Source organism: Meleagris gallopavo, chromosome 3 (assembly GCF_000146605.3).
Source record: "Meleagris gallopavo isolate NT-WF06-2002-E0010 breed Aviagen turkey brand Nicholas breeding stock chromosome 3, Turkey_5.1, whole genome shotgun sequence".
Taxonomy (NCBI): Eukaryota; Metazoa; Chordata; class Aves; order Galliformes; family Phasianidae; genus Meleagris; species Meleagris gallopavo.
This window is the reverse complement of record NC_015013.2, coordinates 64,460,620-64,483,007: the sequence shown is the minus strand read 5'-3', so window position 1 is coordinate 64,483,007 and position 22,388 is coordinate 64,460,620. Positions and strand designations below refer to the sequence as shown.

The 22,388-nt window shown below is 37.8% G+C and overlaps 1 protein-coding gene across 1 annotated transcript; it reads left to right on the top strand.

The window, feature by feature from the left end:
• The first annotated feature begins 715 nt into the window (after positions 1-715).
• On the top strand, positions 716-9,639 carry LOC100547363 (double-stranded RNA-binding protein Staufen homolog 2-like). Its single transcript, XM_010709058.2, has 4 exons — positions 716-923; positions 2,409-2,539; positions 6,669-6,828; positions 9,431-9,639. Exons 1-4 carry the CDS (start codon positions 725-727, stop codon positions 9,622-9,624), a joined length of 684 nt encoding a protein of 227 aa, XP_010707360.1. The 5' UTR covers positions 716-724; the 3' UTR covers positions 9,625-9,639.
• The last annotated feature ends 12,749 nt before the right edge of the window (positions 9,640-22,388 follow it).

The following is a 22,388-nucleotide window of genomic DNA, read 5'->3' as shown; positions in this document are numbered from 1 at the left end:
AACAAGTGATAGTATCAGGCTGTCCTATTTGGATGAGATGATTGGTATCTGGCATATTCCAAGGTGAATGCTTTAGGCACTGCATTTTCGGCAGTACAGGAAATCTGTGGTACCTGTGCTTATTTATGTCAGTATTGAAATGTTCCACGTGTAGCTTGGATAAGTAATTTTTCAGAACTTACTTTCTCTTTTTTTTTTTCTTTTCTTTATTTTTTCTCCATTTTTTTTTTTCTTTTTATCTGTCTGTTTTCTAGTTTGCTAACAGAAAAAAAAAAAAAAAATAGGACTTTTCTCCAGTGGCCCTCTTTGGTATTTTGCATGCATTTTACTTGAAGAACTTGCTACTGCAATTTGTTGCAAATCAGTTCTTGGAGAAAGCAGCCACTGCTGATCTCACCAATAGGAGAACTGTATGGAATTTTGTTCTAGAGCAGTCATTCTTTCTGCTGTTCTTCAGGCAGGGTCATCCCACAGTTAAGTAACAGAACCTACAGCCAAGACATGTGGGTTCTGCTCTGGTGCTGTTCCCTGGCAGTGAGCAAACCACTCTGTTCCTCCGTACATTGCTTTGGAAGTAATTTTTGCAGGGCCGTGACTTCTGTGGATAGTTTTGTGATCCAGATCCAGTATCAAAAATAATGTTGTTGACATCAGTACTGTCATTTGATATAAAAAATGCAGAAGCACCCAGCTTATGCTGATTTGTTTATTGTAGTGATAAACAATGGCGCAAGTTAAGATGCAGACAACAGCAAACCTGTCCGGCCCTCCAATGTCCCCCATGGTGCTACCCCTGCCAGTTACAGCCGCAAACACACTGGGCCTGCCTTCTGCCATGAACGGATCCATTCCAGAGTCGGCTGCCAGCTGCAGCAGCCCCACTGCTGGCCTTGCAGACCCCGCACCCGCCAGCAACCCACCAGGTAAGGTGGCCCAAGTGCATTCAGCGTGATTGGCTGAGAGAGCTGGGATTATTTAGTCTGGAGAAGAGGAGGCTCAGGGGAGACCTCATTGCACTCTACAACTTCCTGAAGGGAGGCTGTGATGAGGAGGGGTTTGGCCTCTTCTCCCAGGCAACAAACAGGACCTGAGGAAATGGCCACAAGTTGTACCAGAGGAGGTTTAGGTTAGACATGAGGAAGAGCTTTTTCTCTCAGAGAGTGGTCAGGCACTGGAATGGCTGCCCAGGGCGGTGGTGGAGTTGCCATCCCTGGCAGTGTTCAAGAGGCGTCTGGATGAGGAGCTATGAGATATGGTTTAGTGGCTTGTGGTAGCAGTGGTAATGGGAGGAAGGTTGGACTAGGTAATCTTGGAGGTCCTTTCCAACCTTGTGATTCTATGATTCTATGTTCAAGGGAGTCGTTTTGTTCACTTGTTAATTAAAAAGAAAAGTTACATATATATATATATATATATATATCTCTAAAAAGAAAAAAAAAGAGGTCTTAAGGAGGATAAAAGTCAAGAAAGAAGATTCCGTAGAAAAATATTTTGTCTGAATTGGCTGTTCACTGAGTTAAGTTTCTTTAATTGAGCCAGATTTACAGTGAAGTGCTGGTTAATAATATAAAAGCTCAGAAAAGAACATGTCTGTTTTGTTAAATTCTGAGTATCTTTTACAGAGAAGTTTTAGTTGCGCAGGAAAGCCTCCAAGTATATTTCTCTTCCCTAGAACAGAATGTCTTCAGACTGCTTGGCAGTATTCAGTGTTTCCTTTGTAGCCTAATAAGTGCAGTAGTTCCTATGCTGAACTGGGTATAAAATACAGAAATGTTATAAAAAGTTAAGTGAGCAGGGAAAGCATGTGCTAAGGTTAAATACAAGTAATCTGAAAAAAGAAGAAGAAAGCTTAAAAATGCTAAGGCAGAGTACATGAAGTAAATAGTCTAAGGAAAGTAGAACAAAATCCTTAATTGGAGTGTGGAAAGATCTTGGTAGTGCTTTGACAGTGACTTTATTATTATGAGAAAAATTGAGAACTGGGAAGGAGAGACCGGAAGGAGAGACCGTAGTGTTTCATCTGTGTTTTGTATAGCAACCTTCATAGTGTTGACATGTTATTCTGAGAGCACAGTCAATTCATAGAACTAGTTATACTCCTGAGAATGAACTTCAACATAGGAAGTGTAGCATAGGTTTATGCCCATCTCCACTGTCATCTTTTGTAGGGGCATTGTGAAAATATATTTTTTAAATTGCATGTTTTCAAAATGATCATTATATAGTGCATATTATCTTATGATTAATATGTAAATGGTATTTAAATACTGTATTTAGCATATTTGCAAAAAAATATTTTTTATCCAAAGCATTTTTTTTTTTTTAAACATACTATTAATATTGCAAAGTTTGCAAAGTTGTGAAGTGTACATTTCTCCACAAAAGCTTTACAGACTCTTTGTTTGCAGCTCCTCTCCAGGATAACATGGCAAACCCCAAAGAGAAAACTCCAATGTGTCTGGTAAATGAGTTAGCCCGTTTCAATAGAATTCAACCCCAGTATAAGCTTCTGAATGAAAGAGGGCCTGCTCATGCCAAGGTAAGGTCACGCTTCCAGGTTATGAGCCAAATGATGAATGGTGAACAAATTATGTCTTGATCTTGATAAGCACGACTGTAAAACACAACCATGCTTTTAGTGTAAAGGGTTTCTTGCACTTACCTATTTTGCTTTATTATTTTCAATTTCAGAAAGTACGTCTCTGTTTCCTTTGGAGCTCTGACTTATAACTTTGAGTTTATTGTTGGTCTCTGTAAAGACCTCCTGAGGGTATCACCACCTTTTCTATATCATTTTGGAGTGTGTGCTTTTTAAACATGTGAGTCCTTTTCCCCTGTTGGTGTGCCTCTGATAATTAACTGAATTTATTTCATGGTAGCGCAGGCTGCTGTGGAGCTAATTATATGTAGTGATAACAAGACTCCTAATATGATTGTAGTATTAAAGTTTTATAGTGAGCTGGCAGTTCTTGTCATTTCTCACGTTGATTTGGATATCTGTCTTCATTTTGTAAGTACGAATTAGGATGCTTTCAGGTTACAGGGAACACAGAAGGATAGTCTCATAGTAATCATTTCAAATGATTTTGAATATCCTCCATCATTAGGCACGCTCTAGGGGAGGAGAAAGAAGCCTGATAAAGTCTAAGAGAGAAAATGACATAATTAATAGCTGCATTGTACTGAACTGTTTTGGGAGTGGCAAAACCAAATACAACAGTGGGCTTGAACTTGCAGATTAGTAAAGTTTCAGACAGCAGTGAGATCTTCTTGTGCCCTCTGGCCTTCGTTTCCCTTGCCCATCATGTCAACAGCGCTGATGTAGATTCCTGACGTTCTGATTTGGCTGCTGTTGTGTATACTGCATGCTGGTGGAAGTGATGTCAGCAGGTACAGGTCTGGTGAGATTTGGCAGGCTTTCAGAATCACTCATCAGAAATGAGGATTGAGGTTCTCATCCTCCCCCTGAAAGCGTTTGGCATCAGGTGATTCACAAGTTGGTTGGCTGTGGGATGTGATGTATTAAGTTTGTTGTGCTTTCTGTAACTTTTTCCTATGATGTGGCATGTTCATTTTGTTTTCATGACTGCAGTTAAAGTGCCCCAGTCATGCAAAAAGCTGTGGTTTGGGGTTGGAACTTGATGATCCTTGGGGTTCCTTCCAATCCAAGGCATTCTATAGTTCTGTGATTCTGTGATATGAGTTGTATTGCATTTCTACTATAACTTAACTTTTAGCAGAATAAGATACAACTCAGATAAACTCATTGCTATTTTCCTGAATCATTGGAATTGAGCCTGTGTTAGCTTCACTTTTGAAAAACGGATTTTTCATGAGTTTCTTAGTTTTTCAGTTTTTCAGTTCACCTCTCATTATTTTAATTATCCTCATAGTGATGAAAAATTGTTACGTGCTGTACAGACTGGCTGTTGCTCAGAAGAATGTTAAGTGTAATTTTGTCCTATGCAGCAAGTGAGAATGGCACAGGAGGAGAGAGAATAAAGAACAAATATGATAATGCAGATTGATATACCTTCAGCCTTTGGAAAGCACAGACGTGGAGATTTTGGATGTGTTAGCAGTTTTCTATAGTGTGCTGCTTAGTTTACCTGATAAAATGTGTCAATCAGAGCTCAGTCTGCTCTAGAAAACATGACCTAAAGGATGTGTTGCTGCATTCCATTTAAGGAATCTCACTTTGGTTTGTTCACAAGCATACTGTGTTACTGTCCAGCAGCCTCTGTTATGGTCATGGTAAATTTCTACTTTCTTTTTCTGCTTGTCTTTGAAAAGTAAGTTTTTACAACGAGGATGAAATGGGATGCTAGAAACTGTGAGAGAAGTGATATTTCTTAACAGTCTGCTTAGAATGTCTGGAGGTCTGCCCGCTTTCTGAAAAAGGCTCTTTATTAGCATTAACTATGTCTCCAGGTGGATTTGTCAGATAGATATGATCCTTTCTTGTGTACTTTTTATGTCAGCAGCATCCCAGTAGGCAAACTTGAAAGAAAGAAAGACCAAGGAAATGAGGCAGTAGTACAGAGATGTGGGCAAGTATTGGGGGATGTAGCATTTAAAGAGGCTGGGGAGAAGTAGAGAGAGTTTGGCGTGCAGAAAAAGAGAGGAGGGAAGAATTACCAAAGTGAAGGGGGACTGATGTCAAGAATGCAGCCCAGTGAAAACAAGCATAAACTCTTTGCATTTCTGCTGTCTTGTCACCAGGTAATTAGGTTAAACATAGGGAATAAATGCTTCCACAGAAAATTGGTGAGAAATTGCCTATCTGATCATAGCACAGCTGTGAGCTTGAGTCTTAGCACTTGAAAATTTCATCAGCTATTTCACACTTTGTTTTTAGCCAGTTTTATTCCTTTAATTAAATTCCTGCATTCTACCCATTTCATTAATCCTATTCCTACCTATTCTGCTGTTTACTTATTTATTTTTTCTTGGAGAAAGGTTTTGTGAGAAGAGTAAGTAAGAAGGCTAGAGCTTCAAGTACAGAAATTTACTGAGCAAGTCCTTCATTAACTTGAAACGTTCCATTTTACTGCCCTAATAAATAAGTAAGGGATTACAGGCAGTTAAATAGCCACTACTGATCATATTTTTATTGGTTATAGTCCTTTTATGAAAGTATTACACCAATATTTTCTTGCAAAATATGTATATATAAACTTCAGAAGCAGAAAAAAAATCAGGTCTGTTAGTAATAAGGATATATGTTTATTGATTACTTACATAATTATGGGTATTTAGCTGTATTACTCACCTTAGCTGGGGAGTAGTGTTTGGCAGAATGCAAAATTAAGAGATTTTTTTCATTTCCCCCTCACATATGAGGAAGTTATTATGAATGCTGTGAAAAAGTGAAATGATGGTAGGAACTGCGATCCAGGGTCTTGCACCATGCTTCTGAAGCTTGCAGTAGGCCAATATTCAGGCCTGCAATTAGGATAAAAGTATGAATTTATGGAATTGAGTTCAAATGCACTGTGTGCATGTGTTAAGAAGCTTCAGTTCAAATGCCTGTGTGCAAGTTCTTGATAAATAGCAATATATAAAGGCAGATTTAAGGGTTGTCCATCATGCCTATCTCTGGATACCTGGTTCCAAATCTAGTTAATTTAAATCACTTTAAAACGTATAGAGCAAATAACTATCCAAATGAAAATTCTGATTTATACTGACTCTTATACGTAGATTTCTTTGTGCTTGCCTCCATTAAGTTATTATCTACCTCAGAAGATGGGCTATCTTAATTTACCATGTGTATCTGACAATTATATCCTGCTTTATACGGTTAGAATTTGTATGGAAAAGACTTTAGTTTCTTATCTTTTCTCCTCTTGTTGTTAGATGCTCAATTTTAAACAGAACATGTACATATCATTCAGAAGATAGATGCTGTCTGGTATCTTAAATGTGCTTTCAGATTTACCTTCACAGCTTGCACGGGCATAGATACTGCTTGGAATAATCCTTTTTCATAGATTTTGAAGTGTGTATAGTTCTATCAGCCACCACTTTCTGAACTGTGAATTTTTCTATACTTCCTATCTTTACTGTAGAATCCACATTATAGAGCTATAGTTTTCATTCAACAAAGATAATACTTTTTTTCCTTTGTTACCTTGTACTATTGCACATATATGAGTTGTGACTCTGCCCTTGCAATATGCGGGTTATGCAAGAAATCCTTTCACTGTGTACAAATATTTTGACCAAATAATATGCTGTCTTGAAGAATGTGCAGTCATTTATATCCAGATTATATATCAATTTATATTCAGATTTATTACAAAACTGCATGGGTTTAGTAGCAGTCTTTACGTGTTATCGACAGGTGGCAGTGACTGTTAAAAAGTGTGAAGAAATGTGGTCTTAACTGACCTGTATATAGTCTTCCATGACTCTTTGCACAGTTATTATTATTTGGTTTTAAGAGTATTCTTTTATGATGTTGCTGTTTCACTTTGCCATCTGAAACACCAAGTGGTGTCCTCTGTTAAGGACCCACTGATCTCTGTAAGAATCAGATGTGTTATCTGAGAGTTTAATATAAGGTAAAGAGGTGACGTATTCTCTTCATTCTCATAGGCTTTCATACAGATTGATGTATGTGCAGTGATAATCTTGCCAGTGTTCACTTGTTCTTTGTCTTGGAGATGTTCACAGTGCAGCTGACTCTTGGAGAACAGACGTGGGAAGCTGAAGGAAGCAGTATTAAGAAGGCCCAGCATGCTGCTGCTAGCAAAGCTTTGAATGAAACTACTCTTCCCAAACCAACTCCTAGACCGCCCAAAAATAATGTTAACAACAATCCAGGTATGACATTTTCCTCTGCATAATAATTCTTGTTGAAGTGTTGGAATAGTATACCACTGATTAGTAAGTTGAACAAGATGTAGGTTAAGTTGGCAGATGACAATCAACCTAGTTCTTTTACGTACAAGATTAATTAAGAACCTCTGCTGGGTTTGCACAGGAGAGTTTTTAATGAATGGACTACAACAACTGAATGTAAGTGAATATTGTTTACATAAGATTCAACTGTATACGAAGTGATTGTATGTGATTAACAGTAAAGATAGGAACAAATTGGCCAATATTGCCATAGCAAAGGCTTTTTTAAAAAAGAGGATTATTTTAGCATTTTTCCAATGGAAGAGCAAAATTTTAGCAAGTCTAATCCTGTGAAATTATGTCTGGTATAAATGTAAGCTGAAGTTTTGGCATGTTTTTTTGCTATGAGGGTTAGTTTCAGTTTCTGGCATTATACACTTTCCTTCTTAGCAACTTGTACTATTAAAAAGCCTTAAACAGCTTTAAAAGTTGTTTGAACAATTAAAAGAACATACATTGCTGTCCTGCATCATTCATCTTGAAGCATTACCTGTAAGTTGCCTTCTATACATGCAGCACCTTTTGAGTGGCTGACATCTCAGCTGCATGATCAGTTTTGTCTTATTTGAGAAAGTTAGTAAAAAAAAACTGTTTCTAACTTTGTTTCACACTAATATGAAAGAAGGAAAATAGTGAGGAAAAAAGAATCTTGCTTTCTTTCTTACTTTTCTTTTTTTACACTCCTCTTTTTCCCTTCTGTTGGGCCTGCTCCTTTCAGACACTTTCTTACAGTGGGGTCATTTTGCAGTTAATCTCTGGGCTGTGAGAAAGCAGGACTAACTTTCTGTTAGAGCTTAAGAGTATTATCCTGAGCGTTAGACATTAAGGATTGTTCACCAGTGATGCAATAGTATTCTCTTGCTCCTTTGGAGATCAGTGCATTGCTTCTCCAGGATGCTGATTTGATCCTGTGTCATTCGCAATCAAGGTGTTTTTAGCTGTTCAGGAAGTGGGTGGTAAAGATCTCTGTAAAAATGAATCCTGAGATTTGATTCTTGACATAGCACAGTATCTCTCAGCTTCTAGTATTTTTTTTTTTTATTTTATTTTTGGCTTTTAGCATGCTTGTAAAGGGAAAAGCTGCAAATAAAAGAAACAGGCATTAAAAGAATTTATTAAAAACCGTATTTTGTAACATTGTATTTTGCTTTAAGTACAATGTATTATTTATTCAGAAGAGAAGGCTGCAAGGTGACCTGATAGCGGCCTTTCAGTATCTGAAGAAGAGCTATAGAGAAGAAGAGGACAAACTCTTTAGCAGAGTCTGTGGTGACAGGGCAAAGGAAAATGGTTTCAAACTAAATCTAGGGTAGATTTAGGTCAGATATAAGGATAAAGTCTTCTACAGTGAGGGTGGTGAGGCACTGGCACAGGTTGCCCAGAGACGTGGTTGGTGCCCCATCCATGGAGACATTCAAGATCAGGCTGAATCAGGCTCGGGGCAACCTGATCTAGCTGTGTATGTCCCTGTTCACTGCAGAGGAGTTGGAGTAGATGACCTTTATGGATCCCTTCCAACTCAGGATTTTATGATTCTATATCTTCTTGTCAAAATGATGTTTTTGCATTTTTAGTATATATCTGGATTCATAGCATCCTTGCTTTGGAATATATCAAAATTGTAGCTGATGTAGTTTCTGAGTAAGTACTGCATAAAAACTTTCATCATTTGATACATTTTAACTATTTAAAAGCTAGATTCAGTTGTAATTGTTGTAACAATATTTTGAGAAAATAATAACTCCTTTTTATTGTAATGTATGTTTAGCTCCTTCAGGGTTTTGTTACAACAGGGAAGTGAGGAATATGGTAGATGAATGTGTTCTTGAAAAAAAATGTATTGAGATGAGGCTATAGTGTAGCTTCTTGTTTGGCATGGATGCAACTGGACAAGTGGTGGTGGTGGTGGTTTTCTGGTTTTGTGTTGTGTCACCAGTAGGTGGCTGCAGTGGCACTCATGTCCAGTAGTTACAGTTCCAGTTTGTTAGATGATTCCTGTTAGATTGTTTTTAGTCCTAGTCTGAGGCTTTGAAGTTTTATAAAGAAAACTTTTTTTCCAACTTCTGTCCTAAGGTTACCAAAGGACTACCAAAATGTATATTACTGCCTGTTTGTTTCAGTGCCTCGTTACTTGATCTGTGATTTTATTTAGTCGTATTCAGCGGGAAGAAACATTGCTCTTTTATTTTTATAATTTCAGATTATATTTTATTATAAGCACTTTGCAAAGATGAATTACCAGCCTAATTATTATACTGATTTTCTCTTTCACCTGTGAAGATCAATCTACTGTAACTGCATAAAGTCTTCAATGTTCTCTCCATTGCTTTTGATTTAATTGGCATCTATATTCCCATCTTGTAGAGGTGGTGAAATGTCATTGTAGCTATTTAGATTTTAATTTAAGAGCAACCAATAGCTTCTGAGTTTATTACAGCTCTCTTGCTGCTCATCTCCATCCTGGGTGTGTGTTTTGCAGCATTTGTGGTTTAAGTACCTTACGTGTGCTCTTTTCTTTCCTCAGGCAGTATAACTCCAACAGTGGAGCTGAACGGTCTGGCTATGAAGAGAGGAGAGCCTGCCATCTACAGGCCATTAGATCCAAAGCCAATCCCCAATTATAGAGCAAATTATAATTTTCGGGGCATGTACAATCAGAGGTTTGTACTTTTTCTATTATATGATCTTTTTCCTCAGTTCTTTGTTAATGTGTGTTAAATCTTTATGAACTTCATGGAATATTTCAGAGTAAAATAAAAGTAAGATTTTACTAAGGAGAGTCTGTGCAGCCTCATTTAGAAGTGCACAACCTCCTTTTTAAAGAAGACAGGCACCCAAAGCTTGAATAAGAGAAACAAAGGTATGTAAAACAATTGTATCTATTTTTCTTTTAATGTGCAAATTGGATTTATGGTCTCCAGCTGTGGCAGTAAGGATGCAGGACATTAATCTCAGAGAGGGGATTTTTTTTTATTATTGATATTTCCTGTTGTGTTATCGAGATCCTTAGCACTAAAAGTGAAACAGTTTTTTCTTAGAAATTGGTTATAAAATTAGAAGGACTGCATTTTCAATGTTAGCTTGAAAACACTTTCAAGTTTCCAAATTTTTACCATCCTGCATTGTCAGCTATCTCAATTCCTTAATCTTCAGAATTCAGTGAGTAAAAATCCTTTATTTCACAGTTTAGAAGCCTATATTTGGAGATCTCCATTGATCCTGTAATGACAGTAGTAACTTGGAGTAATCTTTGAGAAGACAGTATTCCAAATTTTGCTTTTAAACCATCAAATTTGTGAAGAGTAAAATACAATTGAAAACTTAAATGTGAGGGGCAGTTTTCTTAAATGGCCATCAAAATATCACCTTGAAAATTTCATAAATTTTTGAAATATCTTTGGTGTTTGTATGATTATAGTAGAGATAGAAAAACTGTTCTACTTCAGTCTGAATAAAATATAATTTGTATTACATGTGACAATTTGAGACAAACTTCAGGTAGTACGTGTATTTTTTGCAACCCTGAGGGCTATTTCTCTGAGATTTCATTCCATGCTTCCTATTTTTTCTTTCCCAGAGGAACTGTGTTTTATTGGCTCTTTCAGAATTAGACTAAAACTCCAAAAGTAATATGAACATCGTTAGACTTTCCAACAGAATATTTTTGCAGTGAAATATGTTATCTTTCTGCTAAGGGATTTACTTAATGGATTCTGTAATAGTTTTATGCACCTCATAATTATCAAGAAGAATATGACTATGAATGCCAGAAAAGTGGTTTTGCTCAAATTATTCTTGTTTGAAGCTGAATTTATAGCAGTGTTTAAAAATTAGGCAGTTTGAAATGAAAGTGCAGGATGAAACAAACCAACTGGAAGAAAACTGTTTCATTATTCTACAGAGCAGAATGTCTGGTTATTGTGTTACTTGTGTTCTATTTCTTGTTGCTGCTGACTCACATATGTAATGGTTTAAGTAGCTGGATATGGGGCCTGAAATGAGCTTTGTTGGTATCCAGAAATCCTACATTTACTTTAATTGCTTTTGCAATGACATTATTTTGACTATTAGAAAAAAAGGCTATGGTGGAAAAAGTGCAGCTTAGTAAGAAACATAAAACAGGAGATTCTAGAATCTCAACATAGTTACTGAAATATATTTATGGAAGCAGAACCCCAGTTTAGCAGGTGCTAAATTTAAAGATTTGTTTTTCTTTACATGGGAAATGAGTAGCATGTCTAGTGCAGTCTTTAAGTTTACTTATTTCTTGAACTTTGTTCCAGTGTTAGTGTACAGATGGTACATCAGCATTACTTTTAAAATATGTTTGATTTTTTGGTCACAAAACAAATAGATGAGGTGGGACAGAGGCCAGAATCTCCACTTATCTGCTCTACTCTGCTTAGCTGAATGCAGTAGGCTGTGCAGGATGGTTAATAGTATGGTGGATGTAAATTAATAAGTAACTAAAAGTAAATAAGTAGTAAATAACTATACCTGCCTGTCTGCATGTGTGCACGCACCTCCTGTGCATACACTTGCACATGCAGTAATACCAGAGGAAGGAAGAATGGTGCCTTATAATAATGTCTAGGGACTTGTCCTATGTCAGAAATAATTGTTTATCATCTTGTTTTGCATCAGAATATGCTAGTTCATTATGCTCCCATAAGAAAAGCACTGAGACTCTGTAAGGCATCATTTGAATGCTGTTTATTAGAGCTGACATTTTAAGAGAATAGCATAGATGATCTTATGCCCTTTATATGCCATAGCATCAAAACCTAAGATTTGAAATATAGCGTAGGTAGCATGCTGCACTCTGTATTTTTCATTTTCATCAGTTTCTGACTCTAGATTGAGGAAATAGCTGTGTTATTAAAACAGATAGTAAGTATGCAGAAAAGTTGGAAGACTTTTTTTTTTTTTAATATTGTAACTAAATTCCTTTTTCTCATCTCCATTTTAAAAAATGTGCTTTTCAAGTAGGTGAAGATCCAGATTAAGACTTGGAGATTGTTTGGGGGGAATTTGATTCTGGCGAGATGAATGACTTGAGGGAGAAAGAGGAAAGAGCTGAGTTCATCTCAGGACATATCTTTAGAGCAGTTATACCTAGCGTTTCAATTGGCACAAAAGATCCTTTTCAGGAACTCGTGAAAGTGTGGTCTAAGAGCTGCTATTTGCATGCAAAGCTGAGAGCTGGCTTCTACATCAACCTAAAATGATTTGTGCTGAGGTGACCTTGATTCCTCCTCCTCCTCCATTGCAACCAGTCTGTGTTGCCTTTCAGTTTTCCTCGTTCCAGCACTAGGAGATGAGCTGCTCAGAAACTAATCATTTTTGGAGGAGGGTATTGAGAAGAAAGAATGAGTTACTGCTTGACTAACATCTGACCTCAAACACCCTCTCACCTGATCACAAGGCCTTGTGCTGTCACCAGAGGGGGCCAGAAATTAGTTTGCAAGCTAAGGCTCATTTAAATTTGTGAAGGACTGCGCTTGCTATTGCAGTAGGGCGTTACGGATATAGGCAGTGGGTGTATAAAGCACAGATGATATTGAAAGACGTTTACACATAGAATGCAATGCTGCAATTGTAGGGTACACAGCCATTGGCATAAAATGATGTTAAATATGAAAGTGAATTGTATGGAAGAAAGGAAAATAAACAAATGAGAGAGGAGAAAAAAAAAAGGAAAAGAGAAACCCTTCCCAGAGGCCAGCTGGTAAGGGAAAAGTGATGAGACCTCCTCTGTGAACATCCTCCTCTGAGCACTGTTTCTCATGCAGCTTGTGCTCCCCATATTCCCATAGTTCTCCTGTGGTTTTCAGGAGGACCTGCTGACACTTCCTGTTGGTTGTTCCTGCTTGTAGTGCTGGTGGTGCTGCATCAGGGCAGGTGCTGAATGCCAGCTGCTTACTGAGCTTTGTGTGTGCGTGGCACCAGGCTCAGTAATGTATGCCAAAAGTTACTGCCAAGGAGAGAGGACAGAGGAGAGAAGAGCTTGAAGGTACCAGCTTGACTTTTCATTCAAAGGTGGTGCGTGTGGTTTGGCACTGGGGTGGCAGCACTGAATGGTTGCCATTATGCTGCATCTTGACCTGATAGTCTGTGTAGTGCTGTGCTGAATGATGTCAATGCATCAGCTTTGGTCTCCAGTACACTAAGTATCTGTAGACTGCAGCTCATACTAGATTGAGATAAGTAGAGATAAGACTTTTAAAGCTTTTTCATCTCACTCATAGCATGGAGTCTTCTCCAGATTATTCCAGTAGAGTCTATGCACCAGCTTTGTTGCTAGGAAACTCGATTGTCTCTGATAAGGTGAGCTTTTAAAAAAACTCTCAGCCCTGAATCCAGGGCCATGTTAGACAATGTTTTTTATTTAACAAAAGGCTCAATTCTACTGAATTATAATGTAAAGGAAAAAAAGACTTTCTATCAGTCAAAATTAACCAGGTGAATCCTACCTTTTTTAAGTCTCTCAGTTCTGAGCAGTTTTGCAAGGCATGTAAGAACCTTTTTGGTCAAACAATATGCACTACAGAAAAGCTAATAATGGTGAGCACTGCATTTGGTATGGTTAATTTTTTAATCTAAAAACTTTACAAACCAACTCTAGGGAAGTAAGTGCTAGTGCTTTCATGGACTATGAGCTAACTCATTTTGGTTGCATCTTGGGAATTTGTCAGCGCACCACTGGGCACCATTTGGGAGAACTGGCAAACTGCTCAGGAAAGGATGAATTTTGAAACAGTAGGTCAGGTTTGAAAAATATTGACAGAACTGAGGATGAAATGTGCGTATTATCCATATCAGCGGCCAGCGCTAGAAACTCCCTCGCACCCTGCAGTAGGCAGTTGGTGTAAACTATGTATAAGTTAAAAAAGAAAATAAAGAAATGCAGTTCAAATTAAAGCAATTAATAAAGCAAGATATGAGTTCAGACCAACCACAGGGTCATCCAGCTTGCCTTGTTGTACTGATTGCTTGCTGTAGGATATTTTGTCTTCAATTAGAACTGAAAACAGTGGTCCCTGAAGTATTTTCAAGTAGAATGTCCATAAATGACAGAAAAGAAGTGATATCTTACAGACTTACCCAAACTAAGTGTCTTCAGCCAAGAAGTAAAACCACTAGAAATTGAACACCAGCTTTTGATATTTCAGTATGGAAAGCAGCGTCACAGAGATCACACAACTCAACCCTTGTTGTCTGGGAGAATTCAGAAGTTATTTGCTTATTGTATAAAATTCTCTAAAATGCGTCTCACCACAATCTAGAGAGCTTGAAAAACCTTGTATTTTTTTTTTAAAAAGCTTTCAAAATTAAAAACACTTGTGAAGTATAGGAACAAAGGAAAAAACAATGACAAGTTAAAGGATGGGAATATAATAATAATTAGAGCAGTTTCTTGTTTGGTTTTAGGGAATTTGTATGGCATGTTAGTTCTGTAAAGCACATGTCACGCAAGATAGTAATGTTCCTGGGATAAACAGCAGCTTCTGTGCACTGTGACAGTTTCTTCTGCACTGAGCCTTTCCGTTCATTTTGTTCAGGGTTGCTTCTTCCTGCGTGTATATTGTATACTACAGACTAAAAAGAAGACTGTTATCTCTCTCTTTAGTGCATGAGAGAACAAAGACTGTTCCTCCTTGTCTTTTTCTTTAGAGCTCTGTCATTCTGAGCACTTCTTTACAATATCAAACTTAGAGAAGTGAGGATGAAGCACAGTCTTGCCTGTTCTGGAGCCAGCCAAGCTGCCTGGCCTTAAGGCACCAGGCATTTCCCTAAGCGTGCATGTATATCCTTTCTCCTGGGCTGAGCTGCTGCATAGGTCTGTTTTCTTAGGCTTAATTGCTCCTAAAAATATGTGTATCAGCCCTGTGAATCAGTGTCCTAAATACTAAATAAGTGCTTTTAAAAAGTGGCATAGTAAAAAGAAGTTTGAGGGACCAGTCTTTGGTTGATTCCATCTGTGGACTTAATGTTCTCCAAATTCAGTTTGACTGAAAAGAAAATAGTGTGATTATTGGATAAATAACTAAAATTGTCAGATTGGATAAACAAAAGATTGTATGATGAAAGAATGGATTAAAAATGAAAATATTCTTTTTCTTCTGTGAATGCTGAGTTAAAGATTAAATATATGCATCAGAGGGAACAGATTAGAAGCTACTGTTACTTGACTTTGAGTCTGCTTAGGAATGCAGTCTAAACCCTCACTCAGCTTTGTGTGTTTCACAAAAGTTACTCAGTGCTATGGAGAAAGAGAAAAATCTACCCAGAAGAACAGCTGCGGATAACGTAAGCCAAATTTTTGAGTAGGCTGCACTGCAGGATATGATACAAAATCTGTCGAGACTGTCTCCAGAAGTACACCTGCAATTATACAGCCCAGATACGTAATCTAGAGAAATGGGATGAAGCCTGAAGCTGTGCAGGCCTTTAGAAGTCCTTTTGTGCCACCTGAGTATACTGAGGAGATGTTTGTTCACAGAGGGCCTCATCCATCTGAGGTTTCAGTCTAACATTGACCAGATCTGCCAGAAGCGAGGAAAAGATAAAGCTCTGTGGAATTATGTCTTTTCATTAATCTGGGTGTGTAATTAGCCTGTTATCTTTTGCTGAATTTCAGTTATTGAAGCTTTTTGCACACAGTGTAATGTGTACAAAGCAGATGTTTATATACATATATACTGCAGCTCCTATGCGACCCTAAGTTGCCAAAAAAAATTGTGCCATTTGAGGCACTGTAAGATCTCTGAGATGCCTGTGTCAGACCAGCAGATTTGGCAAAAGACTTAGAGGAGACCATTATAGGATGGCAGGTGAAGGCCAGGTATATTAGGGCTTTTCAAATCACCCTGCATATCCATGCTTAGTCAAGAAATTGAACCCCTAAAACCAAAGTTCCCTCAGTGTGCAATTTTAGATAATCCACCAGGACTCCAGCTATTCATGGGAAACTTCTAGTTTCCATAAAGGAGTGATGTGTCACGTCCTGCATATATCTTTAGTGCATGACTGCATCCCACATGGTAAGGTGTGCTCATGTTCAGGCAGCCAGAGGCTAGTGCAAGGCTGGGACTCAGATCCAAGCTCAGATACCTCAGTAGTGGTACCAGCCTGTGCACTGTAAAGCTATTGTCTGTTACAACCAGTGGAAGGCCTGGTCAATGCAGTCATCAGTCTGGAGTGCTATTTGCTGTGCCATAAGCTGTCTACATTTTGTGTAGGTCTCTCCAGGGCTTCACTGTAATGGCAACTTAGTTTTCTACACATTATTAAATATATAAATTTTGGTGTCTGAATCTAGCACTGAATCCTACTCTAAGAAGTAATTCTAAGAATGTTGATATGTAATAATTTTATGATGCAGTGGGAGTCATCAGGCTATGGCAGTGGAAGGATTGTAAAAAGATAAAAATCTCTCCTCAGAGAGAAAAAGTTCCAGAAGAACAGACTCTTCAGGAGTATATGAAAGAATGAAATCTTTTCTAGTATCTGGGTAATAACAGCTCTAATGAGAGGCAAGCAGACACTTTCTACTGAAATTATTTTGATTTAACTAAGTCATGTTTTGCTGCAGAAAGCTGTTAGGCTTTGTGCTCTGATTCCCAGGGTGAACAAAACCCTTGCTCATGGAGCAGGTTGGGCAGCACTGGGGTTTTTACCTGGTTACAATGGTTGCTTTTTATTTAATCTATAAGGTGCAACATCTCTCCCCTAAAATGACCAGAAGGAGCCACTTTGTCTTGTTTTTCCACTAACTGTTGAAAAGTTTTGTCCTTAAAATTTATGTTTTATAAATTAAGAAGTGTAATGATAAAGATATTTAATAAGTGACTTTTAGAAAACTCTCTTCTGCATTCCTTACCCCTTTCTCCCTGGTGTTTTGGACAAATGAACAAAAACACTTTGGGAAGAAATTTAAAAAACTCTGTAGAGAGAGTAGAAATAAAAAGTTTGGCTGAAATAGATTTCCCTTAACATAGTGTAGTTTTATTCTGAACAACAGATGTGGGTGGATTTCAGAATTTAAGAAAAGAAACAGTAGTCCTAACAGCAATGAAAGTGATAGTTCAGATCAGCAATTTAATTGTTCAGCTGGAAACATTTAGTTTAGACCATTAGATGGCAGCATGAATTTGTGTTTTCGTACAAGAATTTCACAGCAGAAGCACTGTAAAAAGTTGCCTTCTATAGAAAAGCTTTTCTTTACTTTAACATGTCATAATTCCAGTATCAAACTATCGTTAAAGTAGGTTTACTACACTGTTCTATCACTTTCTTCAAGCTTTCTTGTCCTATAATGATTGAGGCTATAGTGCAACAACTTCAACGTCATTTTCACTTTTATGTGTAAATTTAGTGCATGTAAAAGGTATCAATTTGTTAGCAGTGAAAATTGAGGCATTGGGTGTATCTACAACAAGGCAACAAGAATTCTGTGTAGTATTGAATTTCTCAAGCTTAACCTAAAAACATTTCCTTAAGGGTAAGGCTGCAGATAGGTCACCAAGCCCACACTCTGTTCAACGTAATGATGCTCTCTGATGGTGTGGACATCGATTGTCTTGAAAGGGACTGAGATTGCCAGCTGATTTTTTATTAACTTTTGTACACTGCCAGCTGGGACAGGATACAGAGTGAAATCTTGTACATCAGTGTTATTACCCTGCTGGTGCATCAATGTAACGGTGTAATAATCCACTCCCAGATTTATAAAAGAATTCTTTGTGTTCATCTTCTGCATGCTACATTTCACTTCCCCGGCCTGTTTGTTCCCAGTCATTGCGTGCCTCCCACACAGACATATTGTTTTAAGGCAAGCATTGAGTACAGCTGTGCTAGGGTTTTTCTTTGCTAGTATTTGTTTCTAGGAAAGGAAAAGGGAGAAAGTCAGTCCATTTCCTGTTGGTTTAAAACAGCAGAAACATCTGTTTGTCTTAAGATAGTTTTCCCAAAAGAAAGTGGCAAGGGAGCTTGCAGGTGATGAGCTTTGCCATTGCCAGTAGCTATCAGTTTAGACAATAGTGATTAGTATGGTCTGTTAAAAAAAATAAAAAAATATTCCTAAATCTGTCAGAAAATGACAGAGGATATTTATTCCTGCAATAAAAATTCTGACAGTTCACGTTTAATTTCTACAGTGTTTTAAATCATAAAAAATGCATAGAGTATGTGGGATCAGAAAACCCAGATCCTGCAGTGGAATCTATGGGCTCCATTAAGCTCTTCATGAAAGCTGTTTTTCTGTAGTCGCCTCATCCTGTTACGGTGAAGTTTCACAGCGCTCACAAAATGGTGTTAGGTGATGTGCCTTGACACAGGGAATGGATTTGTTCTGACATATTCATGCTATTGCTGCCATCCACTACGTTAATGGGTGCATTTAACCTATCAGGAATCAATAAAATATATATTCTTAAGTGTATTTGCAATCTTACATTGACAGCTGTTAAAAATAGTGTTATGTAGCTTAAAATTGAGCTCACAGGATACAGGGAAAACTCTGTGGATAGTTTTCCCAGCGCAGTGTCTCTGCAGTAGAGCATTTAGCTGCTCCATACTTCTTCATGCCTAAAATGTGAAACGTAAGGAATAACATTTTGCACCATTGTATTCTTCTGAACTGTCTTCACTCAAGAGTGGGTAGTTTTGTCAGTGACCTCTTGGCCCTATTTAGAGGGGAACTCCTGAGCCTTAATACTTTACTCTTCTCACTCTTCTTTTTTTTTTTTTTTTTCTAAATTTGTTTGATTTCAGGATATTGTGAGCTCCCCGAACCACTTGCATTCTTGCCCTATCTGCTTGCTCTTTCCTTTTGTGGTCCTTGGCTCACATAGTGATTATTTCTCCTCAAGCTTCCATCCGTGAACAGAGTTTGGGTGGGTACATTTTTTTCTTTAGACTTTCAGACTTCCTCCAATCTCAGCTTTGGAGGAGGTACAGATCCATGTCCTCGAGTGTCAACTGTGATTTTTCTTGTTCTCACTTAGGCTGAAAAGCATGGGGATGAAATAGAGATCTTCCTTCCTCATCTTTACTTATCAAATGTCTTTCAGCTCTGTTCTTCCATTTGAGGGACTTCTTGTAAATCTGATTCAAAAATCTTCAGAGCCAGCATCTTTCCCCAAGACCCAAAGACTTTCTTCCATCTTTTGGCCTTGCAGTTTGCTGGGTGTCCCCCAGTCCTCTCCCTATATCTGATTGTTTAAGGCCGCTTTACTATCAGGATACCAACAGAAGACTAGCATTGTTGTGTGTATGAAAGTAAGTACTGATTCAGAATGCTCTCCCAAGAGTAGGAATGTTTAGACTGTATTTTTTTCTTTCCACAGTTAGCTTTCTATTCACTCTTGTCTTTTTTCCTGTGTTTCTACTGAACTGTAGATCTGTAAGACATTATCAACAGAAGCAAGCTCAGATGCCCTCCTTTCTTATTATGGCCTTTCTGCTATGTGCAGAACATGAACCCTGATCATTAAATATATTCTCTTTTCTTTGCCTGCTTTTCTTGTAATGCCACGGATCAACTGCTGTTAGAGCTCAAATGATAGTTTGAAAGAGTATAATAATTTTACTGAAGGAAGCAAGCAAAAGAAAGTTAGTGACTAATTGTTACCAGATAACAACTCAATAAGATCTGATTAGAATTGTAATGGAAACAGCATCTCTTTTAGGCCAAGGTCTTTGTCCCTTTTGAACTGGAAGTTTTGCCACAGACTAAGAAAGTATAAAATTTTCTTTAAAAAGATGTCTTAAGATTGTTTTATGACAGGATTCCTTTACAAATGAGTCTAGAACAGAAATTCTCACCAACCAACACTATGTTGTTCCTCTTTTTGTCTTTTCTAAAGCAGTAATTTTGGTGACTGCTTGTTTTCTGTGAAAGAAAGTACAGTTAACATCTTTTCAGAATGCTAATTCCCAGGATCTTCTGAAGATCTGCTTTTCTCTCCAGGACCTTTTTAAAGAAGAATGCCAGTTTAAGTTGGTTATTGTCAGAGAAAGGGCAGCTGAACTCACAGCATCATGTAATTTGGCACCAACAGTTGTTTGTATGAGTTATTTCACTGAAATCAAGCATCATCTCCAGTTGTGATCAAAAGGGAAATCATCTCCAGAAAAACAAATAAACAAAAAACTCCAACCAAATAACAACAGCTTTTCTTAGCTTTGAGTCTCTTTTTTCATGACAAAAGAAGAGAAAATGGAGTCCGACCATCTTACTGACTTAGATGGAAGTCTGGCATTCATGTCAGTGAAACAGAAGTGACCAGTTCTTAAGAAGATGGGCAGTAGCAGCTGGATCTTATTTCTACTCGATACAAGTAATTCTCTATACTAGATTTGTTTATTAAGTCAAAAGTCAGAACAGCCATTTTGGATACACATCTGATCAATTATCTTTGGTATCCCTATCCTCAAAATCTTTTTCATAGTCCCTGCTTTCTAAAATGTAATTCCATACCAGCTTATAAACATTTCCTACATTTCCTGCTTTTTAACAATTCTAGCATCCTACGCTTTAGTATATTGAGCTAATGCAATCCAACTTTCATTTCTTTATTAATATTCTGCATTGAATTGTATTCAGTGGGCCAGCTGAGGCAACTCACTGTGTGCATCAGTGACCACTGGTACTGGACCCTCACTGCAGTCATTTATCATTTTATTAGCTCTGACTATATATTTCCTCATTGGTCATTGGTGTAAATCCATTACATCAACTAGAGTTTGAAAAATGGAAGCATTGGAAGAGAAGTATTATGCGTGCTTTTGATGAATGTGCTCCCTAGGAAATACTGCACTTTTTATGCCTTAATGTAAGAAAGAACTGAAGTACTGAAAGAAGTCAGCACTCTTTTTGCTCTCTTACCATTTTGCCCCTTTCTGTCTTCACTATAATTGATTAGGAGATCCCTCCCTTTGCTTCCCAAGGCTTCCCTTTGCTTCCCAAGTCTTCCCTTGTAAGGTCATCCTTGTTGTTTTCAACTTGTTAATGGGATTAGCGCATAGCAACAGAAGATATGCTCTGTTCGCCGTTGTCCAAGCTCTCTCTTTCTCCATGTTTCATTTTCTTTCCAAGTCTGATGGTAAAGGTGGTCAGATTTCTGGACAGAAGCTGCTGCTGGCCGTGATAGTGCATTTTTAGAGGATGATGACTGGTGAGCTATGAGAACATGCGCTCTCAGTTAACTATGCTCAGCTGCTTAGAGGAGGCTTGCTAAGCCATAATTAAGTGTGATTTTTCAATTTGTTCTCAGTGTCAGTCCTTTAATTGCCAACCTTAAAACGATAGGTTAAATTTTGACTCAGCAGAATGCAATTTAGTGTCTGTATGTTTACATTCCTCCAAGTGGGAACAGAATGTACCTCGATATGCACTAGTTATTTCAATTTAACTTAAATTGGATGGGGAGAATTGCTCTTTAAGCTTTCTTGAGCCTTTTTCCTCTGTGCACAATGTTAATTAATTTCTGTGAAGACCTAGCCCATAGGTGATTTTATGTTTATACACATCATATTAGCAGTATGTTAGATGGATGATGTACTTTATTTTCTCATTTGCTAAGTCCATAGGCTGGCAAGTGACGTGATTTTTTTTTAAATGAGAATTTCTTATGGAGAAGGAAAATGTTATTGTAGTCCGATATGCAACACTGTTTATGTTCTTTTACTGTAATGGGTATTTGTACAGCATTCTCAGTAACCACTCTGCGTGCTTGTAAAGATTAGTGAGTAATACAGTTCATGGGAAATTTTATGAGCTAAAGTAGATAAGAGTTTGAGATGTTTGTCTTCTGGATGTCTGTTCTAACCTCTAAGTATGCAGTGTACATCACAGCTTCACTATGTTTTCTCTTTTGTTCTTATTGTACTTGTTCTTATGTCACGGAAAAGAACATTTTCTTTTTACTTCTATTTATCTTTTTCTCCCTACCCAACCTCCATCCCCATTTCAACATTGACCACTTGACATTTCAGTGCCTTAAACTCTGGAGGCAATATTTCTGTAATGTTCTCATAGTGTTTATGCTATGTCTGCAGTCAAGAATAAGTTGATGTTGTGTTGACCATTTTCATGACTTAATTGCTTGGTTGATAGATAAAAGTACTTCTCCAGAGGAACATAACATTTTGTTCTGTGCTCTCTTCTTGATTTTGATTCTTATTTTTCACTTTTATTTCCCACCCTGTGTCCCTTCGGAAGATTCAGTTCAAGATCCTTTTCTTCCTGTTTTTTCTTTATAGTTCTTCACAGCCTTTTTCACCCATATCTCATAGAATCATAGAGTGGTCGGGTCCTGCACTTTGGTCACAATAACCCCATGCAGTGTGATAGGCTTGGGGATGAGTGGCTGGATGACATGAAGAGGAAAGGGACCTGGGGGTGTTGGTTGATGTTGGCTGAACATGAACTGACAGTGTGCCCAGGTGGCCAAGAGGGCCAACGGCATCCTGGCCTG